This window comes from Nematostella vectensis, chromosome 1 (genome assembly GCF_932526225.1).
Source record: "Nematostella vectensis chromosome 1, jaNemVect1.1, whole genome shotgun sequence".
NCBI lineage: Eukaryota > Metazoa > Cnidaria > Anthozoa > Actiniaria > Edwardsiidae > Nematostella > Nematostella vectensis.
In genome coordinates this window covers 10,770,169-10,795,886 of record NC_064034.1, presented here as the reverse complement: position 1 = coordinate 10,795,886, position 25,718 = coordinate 10,770,169, and the positions used below count along the sequence as shown (strand labels likewise).

At 41.9% G+C, this 25,718-nt stretch overlaps 1 protein-coding gene and 1 long non-coding RNA gene across 3 annotated transcripts in view; one reads left to right on the top strand and one right to left on the bottom strand.

Moving 5' to 3' along the window:
- Positions 1 to 18,322, bottom strand: part of LOC5505231 — a 78,329-nt gene extending 60,007 nt beyond the window's left edge. For both annotated transcript variants that reach the window (XM_048728010.1, XM_048728013.1), the window contains exons 1-19: positions 18,227 to 18,322; positions 15,184 to 15,356; positions 14,882 to 15,031; positions 14,215 to 14,356; positions 13,863 to 14,149; positions 13,626 to 13,764; positions 12,860 to 13,179; positions 12,347 to 12,491; positions 11,745 to 12,055; positions 10,365 to 10,506; positions 9,682 to 9,968; positions 9,370 to 9,520; positions 8,749 to 9,108; positions 8,061 to 8,354; positions 7,485 to 7,792; positions 6,935 to 7,085; positions 864 to 1,030; positions 488 to 616; positions 193 to 334 (exon numbers count right to left, since the gene is read on the bottom strand). In XM_048728010.1, the coding sequence (XP_048583967.1) occupies positions 193 to 334; positions 488 to 616; positions 864 to 1,030; positions 6,935 to 7,085; positions 7,485 to 7,792; positions 8,061 to 8,354; positions 8,749 to 9,108; positions 9,370 to 9,520; positions 9,682 to 9,968; positions 10,365 to 10,506; positions 11,745 to 12,055; positions 12,347 to 12,491; positions 12,860 to 13,179; positions 13,626 to 13,764; positions 13,863 to 14,149; positions 14,215 to 14,356; positions 14,882 to 15,031; positions 15,184 to 15,356; positions 18,227 to 18,293 (3,865 nt within the window). In that variant the 5' untranslated portion in view covers positions 18,294 to 18,322. The remainder of the gene's footprint in view (positions 1 to 192; positions 335 to 487; positions 617 to 863; positions 1,031 to 6,934; positions 7,086 to 7,484; positions 7,793 to 8,060; positions 8,355 to 8,748; positions 9,109 to 9,369; positions 9,521 to 9,681; positions 9,969 to 10,364; positions 10,507 to 11,744; positions 12,056 to 12,346; positions 12,492 to 12,859; positions 13,180 to 13,625; positions 13,765 to 13,862; positions 14,150 to 14,214; positions 14,357 to 14,881; positions 15,032 to 15,183; positions 15,357 to 18,226) is intronic.
- On the top strand, positions 17,288 to 19,057 carry LOC125563159. Its single transcript, XR_007308171.1, has 2 exons — positions 17,288 to 17,428; positions 18,065 to 19,057. It is a non-coding gene; the product is annotated as an uncharacterized LOC125563159 (long non-coding RNA).
- The last annotated feature ends 6,661 nt before the right edge of the window (positions 19,058 to 25,718 follow it).

The window sequence follows — 25,718 nt, the reverse complement described above, 5'->3', positions numbered from 1 at the left end:
ACCGTGTCTCACACCATACAGATCCACGTGAAGTACTTACTGTGTATTACACCATACAGATCCACGTGAAGTACTTACCGTGTATTACACCATACAGATCCACGTGAAGTACTTACCGTGTCTCACACCATACAGATCCACGCGAAGTACTTACCGTGTATTACACCATACAGATCCACGTGAAGTACTTACCGTGTCTCACACCATACAGATCCACGCGAAGTACTTTGTCAATGTTGAAACTGGTAGGCTGGAACCGCACGAACCGCGCAGGACTGGGTATGGGTAATTTGTTCTTGACAGGGGTATTGTGATCTGTGTTCCCTTGGAATGTCTACGGAAAAGTAAAATGTTATGTGAGATATGCTACACTAGTTATTCTAATGCAAAAAAGAACTTTGCATAGCGACTTTCCATTTACATCCCACTTGGCTATATAACTTGCTCTTGAAAACAATTAAGGAATTAGTGGTTTTCTATTATTTACCTTGACAAATTTCCACACGCGATTGTCAAGGGACACATCCAAACGGTAAGACTCTGTCCACTCGTTCGCAGAATCTTTATTTCCCTTAGTTTCTACATAACAGACGGTAAACACGCTTCCGAGATCCACCTAAAAAAAAGAATATCTTCACTGCACAATAAGGGTGTCTGAAGACAGACAACCACCAAGACAAAAGAAAGACTGACGGACAGACTGGCGGACAGACTGACAAACATACTGACAGACAGACTGGCGGACAGACTCGCGGACAGACTGACAGACAGACTGTCGGACAGACTGACGGACAGACTTGCGGACAGACTGGCGGGCAGACTGGCGGACAGACTGACAGACGAACGGACGGATAGTAGGGCACCTGCAAATAGTCGTTGTCATTCGAATTGCCATTTGGCGCCCAGGCAGTCCCACTAGACATCCGTGCTTTCCATGGTCTGTAGGCTGCCCTCAGAGAAGAGGAGCTTGTAAAACGATGATCCATCACTAGACTTTCACTGTCGAGACCAACTGGCACGTCTGCACAGGCTGCACAACAAAACGGTGTTTAAAACTAACCCTTGTTCCCACTGATGACATGAAGATATAAATGTTATTTACCAACTGGGAGGTCCGTATCGTGAAATACCGTGACTGAGGTCTTGAAAATACTGACCGAGGCCGAAGGCCGACATATTTATTTTTTTCCTCAATTGAATTTCCAACTTTGTTTACCTTACGGGCTTATTGTTGCACGAGGCGAGGTTTTGCTTCTGACTTTTGTCGATGTTCGTGAAGATTTTGTGCGCACATGATCATTCAATAAACTCCATTTTGTATTTCCACACAACGCTTTTAATCCTCCAGAAATACAATTCTCTGAGTTTTGACCAACAATTTTGTAAAATAATTTTGTCCAAATTGATACGTCGTTCTCAACTCGAATTGATCGTAGAAATGTCTTCTTTCGCTTTAAATCCTCCAAAGATGATAATTTATATTCACTAGACAACTTCTCTTGAATGTGTATAAGTTGGGCTAATTATGCAGGTAAATTCCTAGAGTGATTTGTCGTTTTTCTTCGTATGAAAAGACGATTTGCCGCCTCTTTTATACCAAATAAACTTTCAGCAAACTTGAAATTGTCGCGCGCGTTGCAAAATCCTTATGGCGGGAAATTGTCAAAACACAGGGAGTTTGAAGCCGATTTCCCGTAAAATTAATGATTCTAGATAAAACAAAAAATAAATGGTCATTTTACAAATCAACACACTATTTGGAGCTTTGGGCGGTCCGGTATCGCGGGGTCCAGATCGTAGGATACCGGACCTCACGAGAGCCAATCAGAGCGCGCGATTTGATGGATACCGGACCCCCCCCCCCCCAAAAAAAAAAAAAAAAAAATATGAGCGCGGCGTGTCACAATTATTTGCCTATTATTTGACGTCCTTGGAAAGTGAAGTCTCAGCTTGTTTTGGTCGCAAGGAGGGCTTTGACTGTAGTGAAGAAAGAGCAACGCTGAACAGAATAGAAAGAATCGCAGGGGCGCAAACCTAAACCTTGCAAGAGCGCACTACTACCTATGGCCTTGAGATATCGCAAATGAGACAACACAGGGACGCACTACTACCTATTGACTTGAGATATCGCAAATGAGACAACACAGGAACGCCACTTCTACCTACTGACTTGAGATATCACAAATGAGACAACACAGGGACGCACTACTACCTATTGACTCGAGATATCGCAAATGAGACAACACAGGGACGCACTACTACCTATTGACTCGAGATATCGCAAATGAGACAACACAGGGACGCACTACTACCTATTGACTTGAGATATCGCAAATTAGACAACACAGGGACGCACTTCTACCTATGGACTTGAGATATCGCAAATGAGACAACACAGGGACGCACTACTACCTATTGACTCGAGATATCGCAAATGAGACAACACAGGGACGCACTACTACCTATTGACTTGAGGTCTCGCAAATGAGACAACACTGGGACGCACTACTACCTATGTACTTGAGATATCGCAAATGAGACAACACAGGGACGCACTACTGCCTATTGACTCGAGATATCGCAAATGAGACAACACAGGGACGCACTACTACCTATTGACTTGAGATATCGCAAATGAGACAACACATGGACGCACTACTACCTATGGACTTGAGATATCGCAAATAACACAACACAGGGACGCACTTCTACCTACTGACTTGAGATATCGCAAATGAGACAACACAGGGACGCACTTCTACCTATTGACTCGAGATATCGCAAATGAGACAACACAGGGACGCACTTCTACCTATGGACTTGAGATATCGCAAATGAGACAACACAGGGACGCACTACTACCTATTGACTCGAGATATCGCAAATGAGACAACACAGGGACGCACTACTACCTATTGACTTGAGGTCTCGCAAATGAGACAACACTGGGACGCACTACTACCTATGTACTTGAGATATCGCAAATGAGACAACACAGGGACGCACTACTGCCTATTGACTCGAGATATCGCAAATGAGACAACACAGGGACGCACTACTACCTATTGACTTGAGATATCGCAAATGAGACAACACATGGACGCACTACTACCTATGGACTTGAGATATCGCAAATAACACAACACAGGGACGCACTTCTACCTACTGACTTGAGATATCGCAAATGAGACAACACAGGGACGCACTTCTACCTATTGACTTGAGATATCACAAATGAGACAACACAGGGACGCACTACTACCTATTGACTCGAGATATCGCAAATGAGACAACACTGGGACGCACTACTACCTATGTACTTGAGATATCGCAAATGAGACAACACAGGGACGCACTACTGCCTATTGACTCGAGATATCGCAAATGAGACAACACAGGGACGCACTACTACCTATTGACTTGAGATATCGCAAATGAGACAACACATGGACGCACTACTACCTATGGACTTGAGATATCGCAAATAACACAACACAGGGACGCACTTCTACCTACTGACTTGAGATATCGCAAATGAGACAACACAGGGACGCACTTCTACCTATTGACTCGAGATATCGCAAATGAGACAACACAGGGACGCACTTCTACCTATGGACTTGAGATATCGCAAATGAGACAACACAGGGACGCACTACTACCTATTGACTCGAGATATCGCAAATGAGACAACACAGGGACGCACTACTACCTATTGACTTGAGGTCTCGCAAATGAGACAACACTGGGACGCACTACTACCTATGTACTTGAGATATCGCAAATGAGACAACACAGGGACGCACTACTGCCTATTGACTCGAGATATCGCAAATGAGACAACACAGGGACGCACTACTACCTATTGACTTGAGATATCGCAAATGAGACAACACATGGACGCACTACTACCTATGGACTTGAGATATCGCAAATAAGACAACACAGGGACGCACTACTGCCTATTGACTCGAGATATCGCAAATGAGACAACACAGGGACGCACTTCTACCTATGGACTCGAGATATCGCAAATGAGACAACACAGGGACGCACTACTACCTATGGACTTGAGATATCGCAAATGAGACAACACAGGGACGCACTACTACCTATGGACTTGAGATATCGCAAATGAGACAACACAGGGACGCACTACTACCTATTGACTTGAGATATCACAAATGAGACAACACAGGGACGCACTACTACCTATGGACTTGAGATATCGCAAATAACACAACACAGGGACGCACTTCTACCTACTGACTTGAGATATCGCAAATGAGACAACACAGGGACGCACTTCTACCTATTGACTTGAGATATCACAAATGAGACAACACAGGGACGCACTACTACCTATTGACTCGAGATATCGCAAATGAGACAACACAGGGACGCACTACTACCTATTGACTCGAGATATCGCAAATGAGACAACACAGGGACGCACTTCTACCTATTGACTCGATATATCGCAAATGAGACAACACATGGACGCACTACTACCTATTGACTTGAGATATCGCAAATGAGACAACACAGGGACGCACTACTACCTATTGACTCGAGATATCGCAAATGAGATAACACAGGGACGCACTACTACCTATTGACTTGAGGTCTCGCAAATGAGACAACACTGGGACGCACTACTACCTATGTACTTGAGATATCGCAAATGAGACAACACAGGGACGCACTACTGCCTATTGACTCGAGATATCGCAAATGAGACAACACAGGGACGCACTACTACCTATTGACTTGAGATATCGCAAATTAGACAACACAGGGACGCACTTCTACCTATGGACTTGAGATATCGCAAATGAGACAACACAGGGACGCACTACTACCTATTGACTCGAGATATCGCAAATGAGATAACACAGGGACGCACTACTACCTATTGACTTGAGGTCTCGCAAATGAGACAACACTGGGACGCACTACTACCTATGTACTTGAGATATCGCAAATGAGACAACACAGGGACGCACTACTGCCTATTGACTCGAGATATCGCAAATGAGACAACACAGGGACGCGCTACTACCTATTGACTTGAGATATCGCAAATGAGACAACACATGGACGCACTACTACCTATGGACTTGAGATATCGCAAATAACACAACACAGGGACGCACTTCTACCTACTGACTTGAGATATCGCAAATGAGACAACACAGGGACGCACTTCTACCTATTGACTCGAGATATCGCAAATGAGACAACACAGGGACGCACTTCTACCTATGGACTTGAGATATCGCAAATGAGACAACACAGGGACGCACTACTACCTATTGACTCGAGATATCGCAAATGAGACAACACAGGGACGCACTACTACCTATTGACTTGAGGTCTCGCAAATGAGACAACACTGGGACGCACTACTACCTATGTACTTGAGATATCGCAAATGAGACAACACAGGGACGCACTACTGCCTATTGACTCGAGATATCGCAAATGAGACAACACAGGGACGCACTACTACCTATTGACTTGAGATATCGCAAATGAGACAACACATGGACGCACTACTACCTATGGACTTGAGATATCGCAAATAACACAACACAGGGACGCACTTCTGCCTACTGACTTGAGATATCGCAAATGAGACAACACAGGGACGCACTTCTACCTATTGACTCGAGATATCACAAATGAGACAACACAGGGACGCACTACTACCTATTGTTTTGAGATATCGCAAATGAGACAACACAGGGACGCACTACTACCTATTGACTTGAGATATCGCAAATGAGATAACACAGGGACGCACTTCTACCTACTGACTTGAGATATCGCAAATTAGACAACACAGGGACGTACTTGTACCTATTGACTTGAGATATCGCAAATGAGACAACACAGGGACGCACTTCTACCTACTGACTTGAGATATCGCAAATTAGACAACACAGGGACGTACTTGTACCTATTGACTTGAGATATCGCAAATGAGATAACACAGGGACGCACTTCTACCTACTGACTTGAGATATCGCAAATAACACAACACAGGGACGCACTTCTACCTACTGACTTGAGATATCGCAAATGAGACAACACAGGGACGCACTTCTACCTATTGACTCGAGATATCGCAAATGAGACAACACAGGGACGCACTTCTACCTATGGACTTGAGATATCGCAAATGAGACAACACAGGGACGCACTACTACCTATTGACTCGAGATATCGCAAATGAGACAACACAGGGACGCACTACTACCTATTGACTTGAGGTCTCGCAAATGAGACAACACTGGGACGCACTACTACCTATGTACTTGAGATATCGCAAATGAGACAACACAGGGACGCACTACTGCCTATTGACTCGAGATATCGCAAATGAGACAACACAGGGACGCACTACTACCTATTGACTTGAGATATCGCAAATGAGACAACACATGGACGCACTACTACCTATGGACTTGAGATATCGCAAATAACACAACACAGGGACGCACTTCTACCTACTGACTTGAGATATCGCAAATGAGACAACACAGGGACGCACTTCTACCTATTGACTCGAGATATCACAAATGAGACAACACAGGGACGCACTACTACCTATTGTTTTGAGATATCGCAAATGAGACAACACAGGGACGCACTACTACCTATTGACTTGAGATATCGCAAATGAGATAACACAGGGACGCACTTCTACCTACTGACTTGAGATATCGCAAATTAGACAACACAGGGACGTACTTGTACCTATTGACTTGAGATATCGCAAATGAGACAACACAGGGACGCACTTCTACCTACTGACTTGAGATATCGCAAATTAGACAACACAGGGACGCAAACTAGAGGAAGAAAGAGCTTAAAGCTTGCTTAACATCCCTCCCCTTAAGCATGTGGATATGTCTGCATAATGATTTACCTGGGGATGCAAGAGAGCCATAAACCTCAACACGCATACAAGCTATTAAACCATGCCACTGACGGGGGAGGAAGCGCACAGTTGTCGCCTCAGGGTTGCCAAGCAACAAGTTCTTCACTTTACTTGATCGGTCTGCATTTCCTAAAAATGTCTGCAAAATAAATTTATAACGGTTGCCATATTGATTCTGTTTGTGAGAAAAAGTGGAGTAGGGAGGGGGTACAGGTATATTGTTTGTGAGGTGATACTGATTGTTTTGTGATGTGATTTACTGTATTTTTTTATTTAATCTTCTTCATTTTGTCATTGTTTCTACCTATTGTATGTTTTAGAGCTAATGTTTCGCTGTCCAATATTTTGTGCAATCTAAGGACAAGTGCCTGGGAGCTCGATTATCTTCGATGGCAATATAGCCTTAGATGTTTATATGAACATTATATTCTTTGGAAGTGCATTTCTAATAATAATATAACAGTCAAATTGTCAATAATTTGTCATATATTGATTGTGTCTTGATCGTGTCTTAATCAAATTTCCACTGATTTCCTACCCTGACGACGTTTGCTTCCATGTAAAACCAAAAGTTTTCATCATCAGAAAACTGCAATTGGTAGCTAACAGCCCATTGGTCAGCGGTTGGGCTTCCTTGAGTAGTCACCGCGCAGATCACGTGACGTGTGCCAAGGTCCACTTGAAGGAAAGGTGTGACGTCACTAGGGCTTGCGCACCAGGACCCCCCTTGGAGGTTCAGGCGACCTTCTGAGGGAGGGGTACTTGTGTCGTTTTGTGTTGAGGACGTAATGTACAAGTCCGGGATGGTTCTCTTTTCCATGCCCAGTCCTCGGCGTTCGCATGGAACTAGTGTTGAAAAAATATGTTAAGAGTCACAAGCAGTCATAAGAGTCATAAGCAAGCTGTTTCTTTTAAAGAGTTTCTGTAAAAGTGAAAAATTATGTGCACTAGCCGATTTTGGTAACTATTGAGACGTTTTCGACTACATTTGGAACAAGTACACAACTTTGATTCTACGTGTTTATTTTGCAAATGTATATTTATGTTTTGTTTCCAATATGGAATGAAAACAATTACAAAGGTGTGGCTACAAGTTTTTTTTTACAACACTTACTTGTTGGAACCGTTTTAAAGTTCACAGTTGATGGAAAACCTCGTCCAAATCTATGTATCGCTCGTATTTCTGCTGTATACGAGGTGTTAGCAAGCAGCCCTGCGATGACCTTACTCCGCGACCCGCTACCAGCAGTCTCACTCAGGCGTCCCGCGGGATTTGCAGTGACGTAATATTCTATGAGGAAGTAATCCACGGGGAGCTTACCAGAGCTCACTGGTTGAACCCAACTGAATGCTGCCGTCGTATCGGTGATTCCAGTCGTGTTAAAACTTTGTGGTTTATGAGGGGGGTCTGAAAGGAAAAGGGTTTCGTTGTCTCAAAAGCCTCACCTTCGTGTTTTATTGGTTCGTTAAGACGGATTTACAAGCACCCAGACGTCGGGCCAATTGTCGGCAACAACATTTACAATCTTTCGTCACTGCTTTGGTCAGTGATGAAGTTGAAGATCGGATCAGACGACAAACCTGTGTTTCGTGGCGTAGGATTTTGAAAAGTCAAGCCTATACTAAATACCGTTCACAAATCGGTCCCGAAGATCTGCACTTGTAAATCATCTTTCACAGTCACGTATCACTCACGATAACACTTATTTATTCCTCTTGGAGGTTCAAACTTATGAATTTATTTGTAGTGTACTAAAATAAGAGAAACAATGCTTAGCATCAAACAATGCTTAACACCTTACCTAACTCAATATAAACACGTGTCTGCTTATAGGTAGGACCGCTGGCCACTTCACTGCGGGCGTAAGCCATACACGTGACCTGCTTGCTACACAAGGCCTTCCCATCACCCGAATAGTTGCGCACGCACCCATCAATGGTAAAGTCAGCTGGGTTTGTAAAGTTGATCGTTATCGTGGATTTCCGAAAGCCATTGCCATAAATTGACAGGTTCGAGGACTCAGTCAAATTTGTTATGCCGCGGTGCCATTCGACTTGGAGGTTCGGCGGCCCGTAGACCGTGCATGTCACTACCGCTGATATCTGGGAGGGGACCGTAAGGTTGTTGGACACCATCACTGACTCGATATATGTAGGACCGGCTTTAAAGGAAAGGAAGTCACATTTTAGTAATATGGTTGACATTAGTCTTTTAATGGTCTGAAAGAGACTGGGGCAAGCACGCGGGATAATGTGATATGAAAATGAAAAAGTATAGAAACAGACGGAAGCGGACTTCCAAATATGGGATTTGTCCAAATAAGGAATTTACTGAAACAAGATCGATTGATGTTTGGGAAATTTGCTTCCCCAAACATCTCCCCCTAAGGATGCCGTCAAATTAGGATCAGGAATACATTTACCCAACGCTTTTGTCCCGAACACGTCGAGTCGCAGACAAGTGCCGCCGCCACTACTTGCTGATGTAGGCGTCACGGTGACGTATCTCGCCTCCACCGGAGATGACAGCCATCTTGTCACAACAGTATTAGCGTCCATGTTGCCTTGGAAACCCTATAAATAGGCAACGACAGTCGACGGAGAAGAATATTTATATCTAAAACGGGATGCACTACGACAGGTGACAAAAAGTCCTCAATGGAGGCGCAAATATTTTAGAAAATGTGTTGTGTACAAGCAAAAAACGGTAAAAGACAAGAAAAGAGTTGACTCACCGATAATGTTATTGAACGGGAACTGTTGTCACACTTTAACTTCACGTGGTAAAATGTGGCCCACTTATTATCACCCCCTTGAGTCGCAATTCCAGAGATGGTTGTCATGACGCCCAGGTCTAACTGGATAAACTGGTTTGTCAGGTCTGGGACACACCAAGAAGAAGCTCCGTAAAGGAGTGCTTTTGAGGCATCATGGGATGCGTCGGTCGAGCCTGATGACGATAGTATTGAGGTTGGATCTTTCCGTACAAGGAATCGCTCGGTCATCAGAGAAGAGTGGAAATCTGGAAAACCAAGAATAAATGTTGGATAAACGAGGAATTTGACCGAATTAAAATGTGGAAAATTTTCCATCTCTTGGTCAGGATGACAAAAGATTAACCCATATCAAAATAAAACAGCCGGTGAAACGTTCCAAGTGGGCTATTGAAAATAGCACAAAACAGGAACCTATTAGCAGTCGCCAACATGGGGAAACGGGTTGGCCAGGGAAACACTTTTCAGTTTATTATATTTTTACATGGCGCGGCTTGCCTGTGAACCCTATCCACAAAGCCCAGGGGTGCGATTTGTCTTAGTGTAGCTTGTTATTCTTTGTTGACTTCGTAATACCATTGTCAAATAAAAATCGTTCTATCCCTTGTTATGGGGTAAGAAACAGAAACGTTTCCATGCTCTACCTTGTTTGTAGCCATAGACCTCAAGGCGCATGCACTTGTATCCACTGTACTCCACGGGGTAGATGCGAAGCATTTTCACGGCAACGGGAGATTGAAGGACATTCGTCACCACACTGTCCTGATCTGTGTTTGCTAGAAACGTCTGAAATTAAACAAATATCTGCACAATGAAACTGCGAAAAAAATGAAGCTCGTAAAACAGGTCAAATACCCATCGCGACCGTAGAGTAACACATCATTTTCGATAAATGATCGGTTAATGACTCGAGGACGTAACCGCCTACTTCGTTTTAACAAGAGAGCATAAGATAAGAGAGGGACACTTTGGTATTACCCGCGCGCCATGTCGATTCCGAATCCGGCTATTTTTAGTAACCACCACCCCACCACTGCGCGTGAGCATTTTTACTCACCCTACCCCCGCGCTTTGGCATTTACATCTTGTTGTTTGCCGCTATTTTGTAACATGAAACTGAGAAAAAAAACATCCTATTTGCACAAATACCATCAAAAATGTCATTCTAGCATCAAGGATACAGGCAGTTGCAGTTTATTAAAGGGGATGTAGTACTCCGAGGATTGCAAGATTTCCAAAACGAGACTTCATTCAAAATCAAGAGCGGAAAACCTCGTGCTTCAATTACCGTTTTTGCTCTAACTTGCTGCTTCTCCGTGGTTTCTCAAAATTCATTATCTTCCTAATGGTCAAACGAAATCTGTAAGTTAGACATTAGATATAATATTGATTTTTGTGAATATTCCGGTGAATTGAGAAGGAATCAAAGAAAAATACATTTAATAAAACTATCCTTGTAGCGAGGGAATGCATTTTGGTGATGATCAAAGCCAGCAAGCTGAAGTATCTGAGCTTTTGTAAAAGTGAGAAAATAAAAAGGGAGATATTACTGTACTTCTTTGATGTTGTTATTTTTATATGTTATATTTTTGTGTTGTTATTATACAAGCTGGAGTGCTGGAGTCGGGATTTGAATCAAACGCAGTATCGGTTTTTTCTTTCTCACTTGCCTTCGCCGCTCAGACAAACAAAACAGTCAAACTATTCAGGGATTAAGCTTTCTTGCTTACTTAAGTTAGACCTGTTTTCTTCTTTCGAGTTATTTTACATGATCTCTTTTCATTCCTTTCGAGTTGGCAAAACAACAACACGCAACCCGCGGGGGAGTAGGACAAAATAAAAGGAGCAAATCCTCACGCGCAGTGGTGGGGCGGTGGTTACTAAAAATAGCCGGATTCGGAATCGACAAGGCAAGCGGGTAATACCAAAGTGTCCCTCTCTTATCTTATGCTCTCTTGGTTCTAATCAAGTGCAATTGACCATTATGTTATTTCGATCACTTCTTCGCCTTTCACATCAATTACCTTGTTAGCACCATTCTCCTGGTACAATGACCACGTCTGCCCGTCAATAGAGTAGGTCACCTTATACTTAGTCACCCATTCCGCAGACGTGTGGGAACCCTGTGTAGCTATGGCACAAATGATATGGATACCGCCAAGATCAATCCTTATATGGTCATTTAAGTCATTGTTGCCATCTGTCGCCCAGCCTAAGGGGCCGTAAAGGCGACCTTCGTTAGCTTTAAGGTACTCGTTATGCTCTGTAGTAGCGTAAAGTCGATGGTCCGGCAGCCTGCCGCCCAAACGCATCCCAACACCGACTTTTGCACACTCTGAAACGTGAGGATAGGGGTCAAAGGTCCATTAACCGAGAGATGCCCCATTCAACGATGATCACGTGATGGGCCAAAAAGACGCTCCTCACTCTTCCTTAATTTTTCATAATTCATAAAACTATCATAGTGTTCATAAGACAAATGCATTCTCGCTTGCTGAACGACGCATTCTTACGTACAAAATGTATTGTATTCTCTCTGCGGTGTTACTTAGTTTATTGAAGATTGATGTTTATGTACGATTGAGGTAAAAATAATATGCAAACTATTAGAATAAGACATTCTTACCGCTTGTCGACCTGCCGTAAATCTCGACTCGCATGCAAGCACTCCCTTTGCGCTTTTCCAATATGAACCTTACGTGACGCGCTACGAGAGCGTCACGCAAGAACTGCTTGACTGTGGTACTGCTGTCAAAATTACCATCAAATACCTGGAAGAAAAACGCGATGGAACAAACATTACTGTAGGAGAGATAACACAAAAGCGACTTAAATTGCTAACAGTGGCACTGCTGTCAAAATCACCATCAAATACCTGGGAAGACCAACACGCTTCAAAAAAACATTAGTAGAAGTGATATCACAAAAGACGGCAACTTTAAAAACCTTTTAACAAATCGACAGAGACCACCAAAGATTGTTAGAGATGGCATACGGGGAATAAAAACGGACCAGTAGATATGTTAGATACTGATAAGGGATTTCTGTGGTGTCTTGTTAATAGTGTTGGGGAGGGGTAGCCGGGATTGTACATGCTGGACAAGGGTTGGTCGTCTTCTTCATTCTGAAAAAGTCTCACCTTGACCTTCCCATCCTCCGTGTACTTTTTCCACGTTAAGCCATCCTGCGCACCCGCAAGCCTGAAACTTTGTATCCAGTCCTCGCTATCTGCACTTCCCTGGGTAGCCACAGCACAAATCACGTGAATTGTACCCAGGTCTACCTCGAAGAACGGTGAGATATCATCCGAGCCTGCGCACCACGAAGGGCCAGCGGCATAGTTAAGTCTAGCTGTAGACACTAAGGCGCTGCTGTTGCTGGTCGATGACGCGGTCAAATTCGCATCTGGTATTGTTCCGTCGGCAACACCAACTGGGATATCGCAACTCAAGGGATTTCCTTGAATGTCAAAGTTTAAACAAAATAAAAAGCATTTCAACACTCCAGTCAGGAGGTATGGACTTGGCTAGCAGCTAATTTCTCTAGGTTTTCTTATTTTTAGCATCATCCATACCACCATCATTTTTAGGGTAATATAATTCTAATGAACGTTTTCTCAATTTCATAGCCCACAATGCATTAGTTATTATTGGAACATGTATTACTGTAGCAGTAACATTATATTGTCAATCCCCATATGTTAATCCAGACTCAGAGTCCTTTAACACGATCATAAACTGTATATCAACACCTCAGTTAAAGCTAAACGTGACACATGGAAAATTTGCTGGTTCAATATTTTAATCTACGTTTTACTTTTATTTTAAAAAAGAGAAAAATAAATTAATTATATTTAGTTGATGTATACAATATTATAAATAGAATAGTTGATCACTTGCGCTTACTTTCACATCCATGGATCTCCAAACGCATGCAGACAGCGGTATTCCACGACTGCACATGCACTTTGATGAAACGTGACCTTATTTGGGGAGACAGCCAATTGACACGAACTCCATTCCCATCGACATTGCCAGCGAAATCCTGTGTAACGAAAACCAGTGTTTGTCTTATTACCATTGAACACATAGGGTGTACAAAGAAAGCCCGAGGAAAAAAAAAACTCAGAGTCAATCACTTACTGATGTCACTGTAGTCCAAGTGTTTGAGTCATTACTGTAAGATAAACGGTACTGAGAGGCCCATTTATCCTCATCAGGGGACCCCTGTGTCGCAATGCCCGTGACCCTCACTACTCGCCCCAGGTCCACCTGCAGATACTCCGAGCTAGACGACGTGGCGCTGCACCATGATGAGCCGCCGTACAGACGGCCAGCGGACGCGCTATGAGAGCCGTCAATCTCAGAAGATGACGTCATCGCGGTGCTCAGTATTCCTTGATTTTCCATTCCTAAAGGCTGCGTGCAATCTATGGCGCAGAAAAGCATGGTTAAATATGTATCAGAGTAAAAGAGAGAGAAAAAAATTGTGTACCTTGGCAAAAGCCGAATAGCTCGATGCGCAGAGCCTTGAAACGATTATATCGAGTTGGTATAAAACGCACAAACCGCATGTTTGTCGAGATTGCCAATGTGTTGGTCACGAGAGTAGTTGAGTCGGAATTTCCGCCAAATAACTGGAAAAAATAAAAGGAAGAGAATTACGAATTTGGGTTTTATTTCTAAACAGAGCTACCTGAGCTTTGTCCTTTCAGTGTGCGCCACATAGGCGTCGCCTCGTTACTATAAATAGTCATAACGCCTTATATGGCCTTTTCTCTTACTGCATTGACAAGTATCGTATCATCATCAAAGTGATACCTTTATCAAGCTGCCACTTATTCCAATGTCCCGTAACACCCGTAACTTTGTTTCCAGTGCCCTTTCCCCTGTTATACGGGTCGGCGGGGAATGGCCCTGGAATCGGCCACTGCGTTCTTCGCATTGATTGGTCTGCTGCTAAAATGCTCATTTATGCCTATTTTGCAGCACAAACTTCAAAATGAATATCGCCCCCAATGTTATCTTGATGTTTCTGTATAGTGCCGCCACCCTCCCCACCCTCCCTCCAATGACTCGAGAACTGCTTCGGCTATGCACTTAGTACGGTTTTGATGGCAATTGCCGCTCAATAGAGGTACCACTTTATTTCTCAAACTTGCCTTTTCAGCCCCACTATCTTTGTAGCTAACCCACGTGGCGCCGTCTAACGATGTGTTAATCTTGTACTCTGTCGTCCACTCATTTTCTGAGGTTTTCCTGTTTCCTTTTGTTCCCAATCCACAGATGACATACAGAGATCCAAGATCCACCTAGAAAAACATTGGCAAAATTGAACTAATATTTTTTCCACTTCTTTTGAGTTGCCTACCGATGGTATCGCCCATAGAGGTGTCTAATGCAGTTTGTAACATTATCTTCAAACTTAGCGAAATAACGACATCGCGAAGAACTTGGACTTTACCTGAAGATAATCATTGGGGTCAGTGTTGCTTGTCGGTGCCCAGGCTTGTGAGCTGGTAAGGCGTGCGCGATAGGGTTTGTAGCCAGAGGTAGTCTGGTAGTATGACGACGCTGTGAATCGCACATTAGGAAACATGCCAGCATCCTGAAGGCCTATTGGTCGATCCAGACATCCTGGATAAAGAAACATTTGACAACCTTAGTAACAATACGGGAAAATGGGGTTAAGAAAAGATTCATTTAAGTATCCCACCCGCCACCCCCTATACCGTACATAATCACCCTTGCGAAGATATTAAGCGGTAGCGATGGGTAAATCCGGGACTTGCCGAGGCGCCGAGACCCGCGTTTCAGAATCCGAGCCCGAGATTCTTGTCAAATTTCAGAATCCGAGCCCGTGCTTCCGATAAAACAGCGAAGGCGAGACTAGATTATGAGATTGTTCATGTAGAGAATCGTTTATCTGGTTATAGAAAGATATATAAGTGGGGTCTGATTACCATACAATCTTCCTACAATAGCTAAACTTTCAGGCTCAGAAGTCAAACCCACGGCCATAGTAACAATATAAAACATATCGCGCGTTTAACAAAAATTGGGGACCATGAGATCGCGTTTAAAAATTCGAGAACCCGAGACCGTTGTAGAAAAGTAACGAGACTCCGAGACCCCTAAATTCTTGAAAAAAAAAAAACGAGACTCCGAGACTTGCGTAAAAGACGGCGAGTTTCCGAAATTTTGGCGAGACTTCTTGGTTTTGGAAAATTTCTTGGTACCCATCGCTTCCCCATATATTAAGTGAGAGCATTCCATAACTTAACTGAGGATTCCAGGACCAATGCGATAATTAGCACTTCCCGTTGAGTTTTTAAAAGGCAGATCATTCGGAGATGGGGCTGGCCCGGAAGAGCGAATACTAGAAACGTGGATATTTCCCCCGCATTTCATTTTGTTTGCCAAATTCTCTGCCTCGTACCCAGGCGTCTCCAGTCAGAAAAAGCAATTAAAAATATCACTACCGCGGAAAAAATTCGAGACTGAGTGAGAGCAATGTACCATGGGAAGGTTTAGCGCTGGTGCTGTCACGCGAGACAGCCAAATTCTACGAACATACTAAGGGTATCGTTACATGATCCCGGGTTGAGGGCTAATCCGGGGAGCGGCCTAATCCCATGACCCGCCTAGCCAGGGTCAATTTTCATCCTCTGGCGACCCGGATCTCAGACGGGGTTGCCCGGGTAAAAATCCACGTTCGTCAATTTTCTAACGTAAACAGACGTCTCTTTTCACGAGCCGCCAAAATCTAACCCAAGATTAGAGCAGTGTGTGAAACGTGCTGTTTGACCCCCGGCTCATATGTTAAACAAATTGTTAACCACCAAGGGGGGGGGGGGGGGGGGATACCGCTTATGATAAACATATAATCTTCTAGAGTGATCGCTTTATAAACAGTGTAATATTTTTTTATTAAGCTTTTAATACCAAAATATACAAAGGCTGTTGTGCATTAGTTCAGGGAGTTGTCAACAGAGAATAAAATACAGAAAAATTTAGGAAATATTGGGGGGCACAGCCACGCCCCTTCTAGTAATTTCCTTATAATTTTGGGGGGGGGGGGGTGGGGAGATGCACATGCCCCCAGTACCCCACCAGCTGCTACGGCCCTGGTTATAAAAATTGACTTTAAGTAGTCGCCGCTGTGTCAAGCGTTTCACTTCTCTCATGAGCTCACCAACAACAACCGCTGCAATTTGTTCAATTTAGTCAAAATTCCTCCCCCTCCCCCTACCCATCTCATGATATGTAAATGAACACTTCTTTTTCATGTCATAATTTTGTATGCAATAGCTGATGTGCTGATATGTTGCTGCAATGTCACTGAAAATCTAGAACATCCATAAGAACTTTTCATCTTTAAAATGCTCTTAAATAACGGCTCAGCCTCAAATAAAAACGACACGTTCTTATAAAAAAAAAGGTGCGTATAAAGCAAATGCGAAAAAAAACAATCCCCACGTTTAAAATATCAGAATTTAAGAAAAAGTTCCAACTTACATTATTATCATTGACCCGCGGGATCCTCGTTACATCCCGCGTGTGCCGAGTAGCATCTTACTCACCGCGGGAGCGCGAAACTCTAAACGAAGATTCCAACCGCGCAAAGGGAAACTAAACCTACGAGCGGGATATCCCGTCGCTCTACCGATATCATTACTTTGTCCTTACATCACGCTGCACGTTTTAAGGTAAAAAAGGTAAAAAAAAACTTTTTAAATAACTGGTTGTTTATGTCCCTTTACTTCCGGGTCACAACAGGAAGCATTTGTTCAGCTTTTACTAAAGTGTAATGCCGAGATTGGATTGTTTGCCCATCAAGCAGACGTGTTTTAGTTCTCAGTGTAGGCTTTTAAGGAATTTGGTGCTTTTTTGTTGTCTGGGTCAAGTAACACCACACATACTCGCAATATAAATTAAGTAAAATAAGTCAAAATACCAAGACAGGAAATAAATGCTTGTCACACGTTTGCCGCAATTACATTGACTTTGGCATCTCAACTACTTCTCCGTTCTACAAAGAAATGTTAATCGAAGCACCCTAGCCGCTGCTAAAACCTACTGGAGGGAAACCCACACTCAAATAATTATCTACCAGGTCACACAATCTTAAAGCCTACACAACTAGTTGCTGCTCTTTGTTGTTATTATCAAATTTGATTTTTAGCTAGACACTTGTTTCTCGTGGATAAGGAAACTTTTTACATTTCTCGAGAAACTGGGGAAATACTGAACTATCATAATCAACGCTTCTGTAGTAAAAAAAAGCGAGTAACAATTAAATTATATTTGTTGATACATACATGACATGCTATTTATTTCTCCAGGTTATATTGACTAGCGCCATAGTCCCCAGAGCCCACAGGATCGTATTTCAAGCTGATAGAAATTCATCGAAACCACAGCGAATTCGCTAAGCTGCACAGTCAAGACATCGCAGACGGGGAAAGAGATTATTAAAACCCTGTCAAAGGGAGTGGATAGCCTACCTGATTCCCCGGTGGGTAGGAAAAGGAGGAAGAGTAGCAGGAAGTGTAGCGTCCAAAGGCGATTCATGCTTCGGTATGACTTGGCCGTGACAGAGGTTCCGGTTGTCCTCTACTTTGACAAATCATTAACTTATAGATTCCATCCTGACACGTGACCCACTACGACCTTCAACTTTTACCGTGCTTATTCCGCTTTGTAGCAAGTGAAAGAGATCAAATGACAATCTCATATTTTACTTTAAAAAGATGCTTCTTTTACAAGATTCATAACACTGGTATCATGGCATTTTCTTCTAACAATGCTTTTTAAACGCTCCGAGAACTGTTCTTATTTTCTTTCTTAGAGTTGAGATGGCGCTTACGAAATTCCCTGTTTAGATTAAAAAATATAAAAGCGTTGCTTAAGAGGTTTTTACCTGAAATGCTCAACTAATTAAAGCCGCACTAAAAAGCAGGGGAGTTGATTTGATTCCTGCGTTCTTATGCAGGACAGGCGCTCCTAGCCTCTGTAAATAAAGGAAAGTCACTGTGTCAACACAATCCCTTTGAAATACGTAGAATCAACCGAGAAATACAATAACTGAATAACTAGATAACTGACGAGTACCGGTACCGGTGCAAACAAACACCTTAAGTATGGTGGGTTAGATAGAAAAAGCCGTTAACGTTAGTTTGCAGCAAATAATTATAACAGTGTTATAGTTCTATATCCTTCGACACAAAGCAATACCAGGTCTACCAGGGGCGTCTCCGGGCCGGTACCAATGGAAATGATTATCACGGATAAATGTTACAAAGAAAATAAAGCCCTCAAAGGTTTTTAAGTGCAAACAAATGTGCCCTTTTTTAACCTTCAGCTGAAATGTTTTGTGTTCAGTTTCGTTCCATATCAGTTCTTGGCCTTTATGCTGATATAAGAGTCCGTGTTTGATGAATTGGAGCCTTTCGGCTGTAGGAGCTGTGCTGGAGGGTGGTTTATCTTTCTTGTGTTCCCACGCCCGAGAAGGGATTGGTATCTAGTGTATCAGTTATGATAAATACGAAAGAATAATTACATAATCTCCGTGAGATACTGAATATTCTGCTGAATATTATGATTTTGTTAGGCGTTTGCCCGATGATCTTTGCTATTCGCGGCGTATTGACCGCCATCTTGTTTTGTTCTTGCGCTAGTGTCATAAGCAGTCTATGAGTTTTATATTGAATTCATGGAAGGAAAATAAGCAAAGCTGTTTTGGAGTTCCACTTTTAGGCATTACCTAAATCTGTGTAATATATGAATTTTCCCTTTAAGGGAGTGTTCATTAAATACCCTAAGGGGGGAGGGGAGATTTTGAATGTACCCCCCCCCGCTTCAACAACCTCAAATATTTCAAAAGAACTAATGAAAAACCCAGAGAGCACATGCATCGCGCCTCGCCTATTAATAATATCTAATATTCATTTTAGAATTTGCAAACTAGAAACATTGGTGACTTCATTCGCCACAGATCAGCACTTTTTGAAGGGGCAACTAAACGGGTTTCAATTTGAACAAATTTTTGAAAACAAAGGTTTAAACCTCTCTTGCCCGCACCCATTCTGCTTTATCTTAGGGCGCGTTTTTACTCGTGATTCCGGAAAGAGAATGATTAGAATAGAAGCGCGGGTTCGTTTATCCCGCATTCCCATTTCGGAATGGAATGAAGACCATCCACCCATTCTGCTACCTGTAGCAGATTGGACTAGAATGCCATTCTGAACATTCTCTACCAACCATTCCCATTCCAGAATGATTAGGAAAAAAACGCGCCCTAAGAGTTACAATATTTTAGGGTTACATTAGCTTTTAGAGGGCTCCCCCGGGGGGGGGGGGGGGGGGGGGGGCAAAGTCAGCGTGGTAGCTTCGATAAAAGAGCTTTAAAAATAACTATTAATTGCAGACATTTTAAGATGTTAACTGAAAGCTGAAAAATTGCTCAGTTCTAGCACAGAGTACAGATGCCCCTTTGTGAGTGAATAAGATTATATGGTTCACCGTGGGGAGACTTAACAGCGAAACAAGGGTAATAGTCATTAATATGAATATAAGTATGAATAATATGAGTATGAATATTATTGAGATTTTAACTATTTTATTTTATAGTGAAATAAGTGACTCAATTTTCACTCCATATTTCTTGATACAATACACAGTTTGCTTGGTGTACTTGTGGTTCTAGTAATCAAATAATGAGATATCAGACATGGCTTAGCTAGCCAAAAAAGTAATGTGTGTGTGAAATTTTGGGAACTGGACACAATTACAGCGCTCTGGAAACAAAAGTATGGACAGTCCCAAGGGCGTTAGGAACGGAGTTTGTTAGGCTAAATTCTGTTAATAAACCGTTTTGATTAGAAAACACGGTCATAATCTGAGCTACTACCCCGTACTAGCGCGAAAACTTTTCCTACCGCCCTTGCAGTTCTAATGTATTCGCATACTTTCGAGGCCCTCCACAAATGACCGAAATTTGTCACGCGCATTTTCACGTGCTGCCTTTGAAACGCAAATTAAAGACTATAGTTTTTCTGCGGTTATCATTTGTACGATTGACTCACCAGTGAACTGTGATTGTATTGTATTTTTAATGACAGAAGTATTCTGCTGATTGGTTAGTATACTTGTCGCTTGTACACATGGCAAGATCAAATATTCACGCTCGCAAAATAGAGAGCCCGACTTTCGCTCTTGATTTTATTTTGCTAAACTTGCTCGAATTATTTTGTCTCACTTCACATATACACAGAGCCAATTATATTGCGTTCGGAAGGTCCAGACAAACTCAAAAGATAAAAAAAAGTGTTTAATTTGAAAATTCCGTCGCGCATTTCACGAAAGTTCCCATTTTCACTTCTAACGAGGTCTAGGTTACCTTTTGGTAGAAAATATCTGAAATTATTCTGTTATTTTCTATTGCACCATGAGAAAAGATATGTGGGGTAATTTACAAAGTACAAAATGCCTAAAAATTGTAGAGTGTTTCAAAGTTTGAGTTGTTTCTTCTGTTTTAACAGGAACATTTTCACTGTACGCTTCCCGCCTTCCCCGCTTGTTAACTCTCTCCTAAAGGCAAAGCGAATAATAATAGTAAATTTTCCAAATGCTTTAACGTTAAAATTTCTCCTGTTTTCTATTTTTTTTTAATTTTTATCTCTACAGGTAAACTTTCCTAACATTTCTCACGCGCTTGAAGCGTACGTACCAGACTGCTCATCACCAGATCACCATCATCAAAAAGTTGACTTTGGCTAGGTGAGAGAAAACACTAAAAAAAAAACAGAACGCCTCTGCAAACTATAAGAACATATGAATTTGGTTTAACACACCATATAGGAAACCGAGGAGAGATAAAAAAAACTGCTATTCTTGTCAAAAGTAAAATACTCTTAAATAACAAAGTACGAAAAATAAATTCAAATTTTCCCAAAGCGTCTCGAAAGAAACATGCTTTCGATGGGAAGTGCGTTGGGGGAAGGGGGGGGGGGGGGGGATGGGGAAGGTACCAAAGAAAATATTGGTATCATAGAATGTCAATTAAATTTTCTTCACAGATGATCATGTACAGAAATAATTGGATGCTAGAAGAATAGTGGAGCTATTACAATATTTATTAAAATATAAAACAAAAACAAAAAAGAATGCTCAATTAAGACGAATACTAGTCATGCAGACTTGTTAGAGCTGTAACATTCTCTGATTTTAAACTTGGCTAAGGCTGGCAGTATTCTTACTCAAAGGGATAAACTGTCATATGATTGAAGCTGTACCATATAACAGTTTGCTTTTATATCAGGAGACTTGTATTCAAATCTCTACAAAGCTATATATTTTTATCTTTAATATAGATGAAAATAGATACAGAATAAGATCCAGACCATAGAAAGCATTGCTTTTTTTATATAAAGCAATTACAAACTAATAATAAATCAAAATCATTGACTAGCAAGAGGGCCAGAGTATCATTTGAATCTGGGCCTTTGGGAAGGGGGAGGATTTATTCCGAATAGGTGAAGCCTGTCACATGATTTTTGTTTAAGTCCCTTTTTTATCACGAACAGATGGTTCGTTAGTTTGAGATTTTGGTAGTCTAGGCATTACTGGTCTGCGTGGGAGGATTCAGCCACCTGGAGGTACGCTCTCCCCCTTTTGCTGATAACTTTATCATGTGATGCATGGGCCGTATACTGATTACAGGTGATCTGTACTTTCAATACAACTAATGTACAGTTTTCCACATCGAGCATTGTTGGTGACTGCATCATAAACAGAAATTTATTAATTCTCATACATAAAACGGTCAAGAAGCATTGGATGAAAATATGAAAGATTTCAATGAAAAGAAATACTATCATACTATGATAAGTGATGTTTTTTTTATTTCTAGGACCCCCTCTAATAAAGCTGAGTTGTTTGATGTCTCACCTGGATACTCAGGGGGGTAGTGTAGGTTTTTATGGGCTGAGCAGATGATTCGTCTGAGCAAAGGTGGTCCTCTAATACATACATCATACATATGTGTTAGCATAGTTGGAAGGGGGGACTGGGGGAAGGTGGGCTAAGATACCTGCAAGGTTAAGCACAGCCTTTGCTCACCCAACACAGGCAGCCCATACCTGATAAAAAATTCTGAAAAATAGTGTCCTAATATTTGTGTGATGAGATTTTGATCAGCTGCAAGTGTTGGAAGGGCATATAAAATTGTCTGCTCATGGGTTTATTGGAGTCAACTAGAATTTAGGCATAGAAGGCCACCTAAAGATTATCGGAAATTCCTTTTGGAATGGTTTGGACACGAAAATGCCATTTTCGGCTCCTATGCTTTGGGTTGTCTTCTTGGGGTTGGAGTTTTGAACGACATTCATTGGACTTGAATTTGTAACGCACAAACCTATTTTGAAGCATAGGATATTTTTTGAGTTGTCTGTAAACCTTAGAAAACAACGTGGATTTTGGACATACATTACACTATTAGTACCTCCAAAATTACACCCTCACCACGCCCATACAACTTTCAAGTATTGTTTTATTAGTATATAGGTGTGTATGCTGGAATTTCGAGTCCATGAATGCTAGTACTATAGTTATTAGTAGGTTCAACATAGCTTGCGACAAAAGCCAATCCGATATTGTTGACTTCGATCCTTGGCTTTAGATTTTTCTTGCGATTTTGATGCATTTGCTTTTTTTTTTCGAATCCATTTCGGCCAAACAGTAAAAAGAAGATTTGCGATTCAATTTTGGAAATAACAAAAAAAAAGAGAAATGGAATAGGCATGTGGCTTTATCCATAGTACAACTGACAAATTGTCAGTTTATCGTAGTGTCCAACAAATTGTTGGCGCCATCGACAAAGGGCGTTTCCTCGTTCAAGCATTCCTGAATTTGGAATCTGTGGCGAGTAGGCGTTCGTTGTTGATTGGTGAAGATGTCTACAACAGCGGATCGATCACCGACGTAAGCACGACACTGCAGACACAAGTAGAACTTTACTAGGCGTGGCAGGCTTCTAGGCTTAAGGTTTTGGCAATGATGATTTTGGTGCTGCAACAGTATGTCTGGATCTTAATCTTTACAATCTGGAAATACATATGTCAAAAAGAATAAATAACAATTTCCCGATGTACGGGTGGTATTTGAACATATTTATCACACCATTATTTCGAAAGGTGTGCAAGATTCCGATTACAAATCTTCTTCGCCTGGATATCCTTTAGGCTTCTTTTTTTTTTCATTTTCTACAATGCTTTTGGATGTTCTTGGAATCCGTTTGAATTTGTCATAAGACCTTTTTAGCAATATCTCGAATTGTTCACGATCTCTTAGTCACACTAATATGGAATTGAAGTTGTAAAAATAATGTAAACTCTTATCTGTCATCGTAACATTTGATATTAAATGTAAGATTGTGATTTTAATAAAGTTGTTTTCCCCGCTTGAATTGGTCCATTCCTTTTTTGCCCTTGAGGCCTCTTTTTTAATTACGTCTAAACAATTTTAAAGTCCATTTGTCGGATTTCTCAGGTGGTAAGTCGCGTAAGCAGAGCCCCACACCTAATTCAAATTTGTTTAAGAAAGGTAGCTCATATTGTCAATCCATCGATACGAGTTTTCGCGGCACGTGGTTCCGAGTGCTCGTCTATTTGTTGTCACCAAATCACATCGTATGATGCCCAAAACTTTTTAGACGCCTTGTAGATGTCTAGAGGGCGCAGCGTAATGGTACCGTGATGACTTATGTCATGGATGACGTCATATTTTTTTTCTGACGTAAAAACAAAGAACATATTTATATCTCATGATAAACATCGTTTGGCAACCAAAGTTGGTAGACGTCGTGTAGTAGGTCCAGCGGAATAAAATAAAAATAACGTGAGACAACTAAACTTGGAAGATGTCATGTAGCAGATTTGGGTTTCAGGGGTGCAACGAGATGGTCACGTGACGTCGTCTAGATGTCAGATCTAAATAAAGATTTATACTTAAATATATAGAGCGAGAATTTTTTATTTTGTGGGTTTGGCCCTTTTGGCCATCTTGGTGGTTGCTGCAAGACCTTTCTGGCCACCATGTTGTTGCTCTAAGATCTTTTTGGTGATGTTTTGTTTGCTTCAGGATCCTTTTGGTCATCTTTCTGGTTCTTCCAAGACCTTTTTGACGTCTTTTTGGTTGCTCCAATACCTTTTTGGCCATCTTTTTGGTTGCTCCAAGACCTTTTTGACCATCTTTTTGGTTGCTCCAGGAACTTTTTGACATCTTTTTGGTTGCTCCAAGACCTTTATGGCTATCTTTTTGGTTGCCCCAAGACCTTTTTGGCTATCGTTTTGGTTGCCCCAAGACCTTTTTGGCTATCGTTTTGGTTGCTCCAAGACCTCTTTGGCCTTCTTTCTTGTTCTTCCAAGACCTTTTTGGCCATCTTCCTTGTTCTTCCAAGACCTTTTTGGCCATCTTCTTGGTTGCTCCAAGATCTTTTTGGCCATCTTTTTAGTTGCGCCAAGACTATTTGGCCATCTTTTATGCTACTCCAAGACCTTTTTGGCGATCTTTCTGGTTGTTCCAAGGCCTTCTTGGCCAACTTTTTGGTAGCTTCAACAAGACCTTTTTGGCATTTTTTTTTGTAGCCTCAAGACCTTTTCGGTCATCTTTCTGGTTCCTCCAAGACCTTTTTCGTCATCTGTTTGGTAGCTTCAAGATCTTTTTGGCCATCTTTTATGTTGCTCCGAGACCATTTTGGCCATCATTTATGTTGATCTATGACCTTTTTGGCTGCTCCAAGATATGACCATTTTTATTGAAAGCTTTCAAGCCTTGTTGGCCTTCTTTCTTTTTGGTTGCTCCAAGACCTTCTTGGCCATTTATTTTTTGGTTCCTCCAAGACCTTTTTGGCCATCTTTTTGGTTGCTCCAAGATCTTTTTTGGTTCCTCCCAGAGCTTTCTGGCCATCTTTTTGATTGCTCCAAGATCTTTTTGACG